This window comes from Alligator sinensis, unplaced genomic scaffold (genome assembly GCF_000455745.1).
Source record: "Alligator sinensis unplaced genomic scaffold, ASM45574v1 scaffold1302_1, whole genome shotgun sequence".
In the NCBI taxonomy this organism is placed as follows: domain Eukaryota; kingdom Metazoa; phylum Chordata; order Crocodylia; family Alligatoridae; genus Alligator; species Alligator sinensis.
Window position 1 is genome coordinate 504,478 of NW_005842612.1, and position 380 is coordinate 504,857.

The following is a 380-nucleotide window of genomic DNA, read 5'->3' on the forward strand; positions in this document are numbered from 1 at the left end:
GCGGGGGGCGGTGGGAGGGGACACAGACAGATAGCTGGAGAGATGGAGATGCAGGCTGGAGAGCAGGGCTGGGGGGACGGGGACAGGGGGAGCAGGAAGGACAGAGCCAGCACGGCAGGAAAGGGAGGCGGGGGCGCAGGGGCAGAGGCTGGGATGACGCCTGGCCGGAGCCTGGGGAGAGGGGCGGAGGGTGCAAGGACAGAGATGGATGGATGGAGGGAGCGAGAGGGAGAGGACGGAGCAGTGTGTGCGGAGCCAGGGCAGAGAGGAAAGAAGGGAGGAAGGAGGCGAGAGAGCGTGGGGGAAAGGAAAGGAAAGGAAAGGAGAGAGAGGGAAGAAGGAAGGAAGGAAGGAAGAGAGAGAAGGAGGGAGAGGAAGGA

General features: G+C 64.5%; 1 protein-coding gene across 1 annotated transcript in view; it reads left to right on the plus strand.

Moving 5' to 3' along the window:
- The window catches only part of LOC112551806 (protein argonaute-2), an 828-nt gene that overhangs the window by 248 nt on the left and 200 nt on the right, over window positions 1-380 (plus strand). Inside the window, 4 exon segments of the mRNA XM_025214909.1 lie at window positions 1-37; window positions 40-151; window positions 153-333; window positions 336-380. The exon segment at window positions 1-37 is cut by the window's left edge and continues 41 nt beyond it; the exon segment at window positions 336-380 is cut by the window's right edge and continues 95 nt beyond it. Of these exon segments, the coding sequence (XP_025070694.1) occupies window positions 1-37; window positions 40-151; window positions 153-333; window positions 336-380 (375 nt within the window).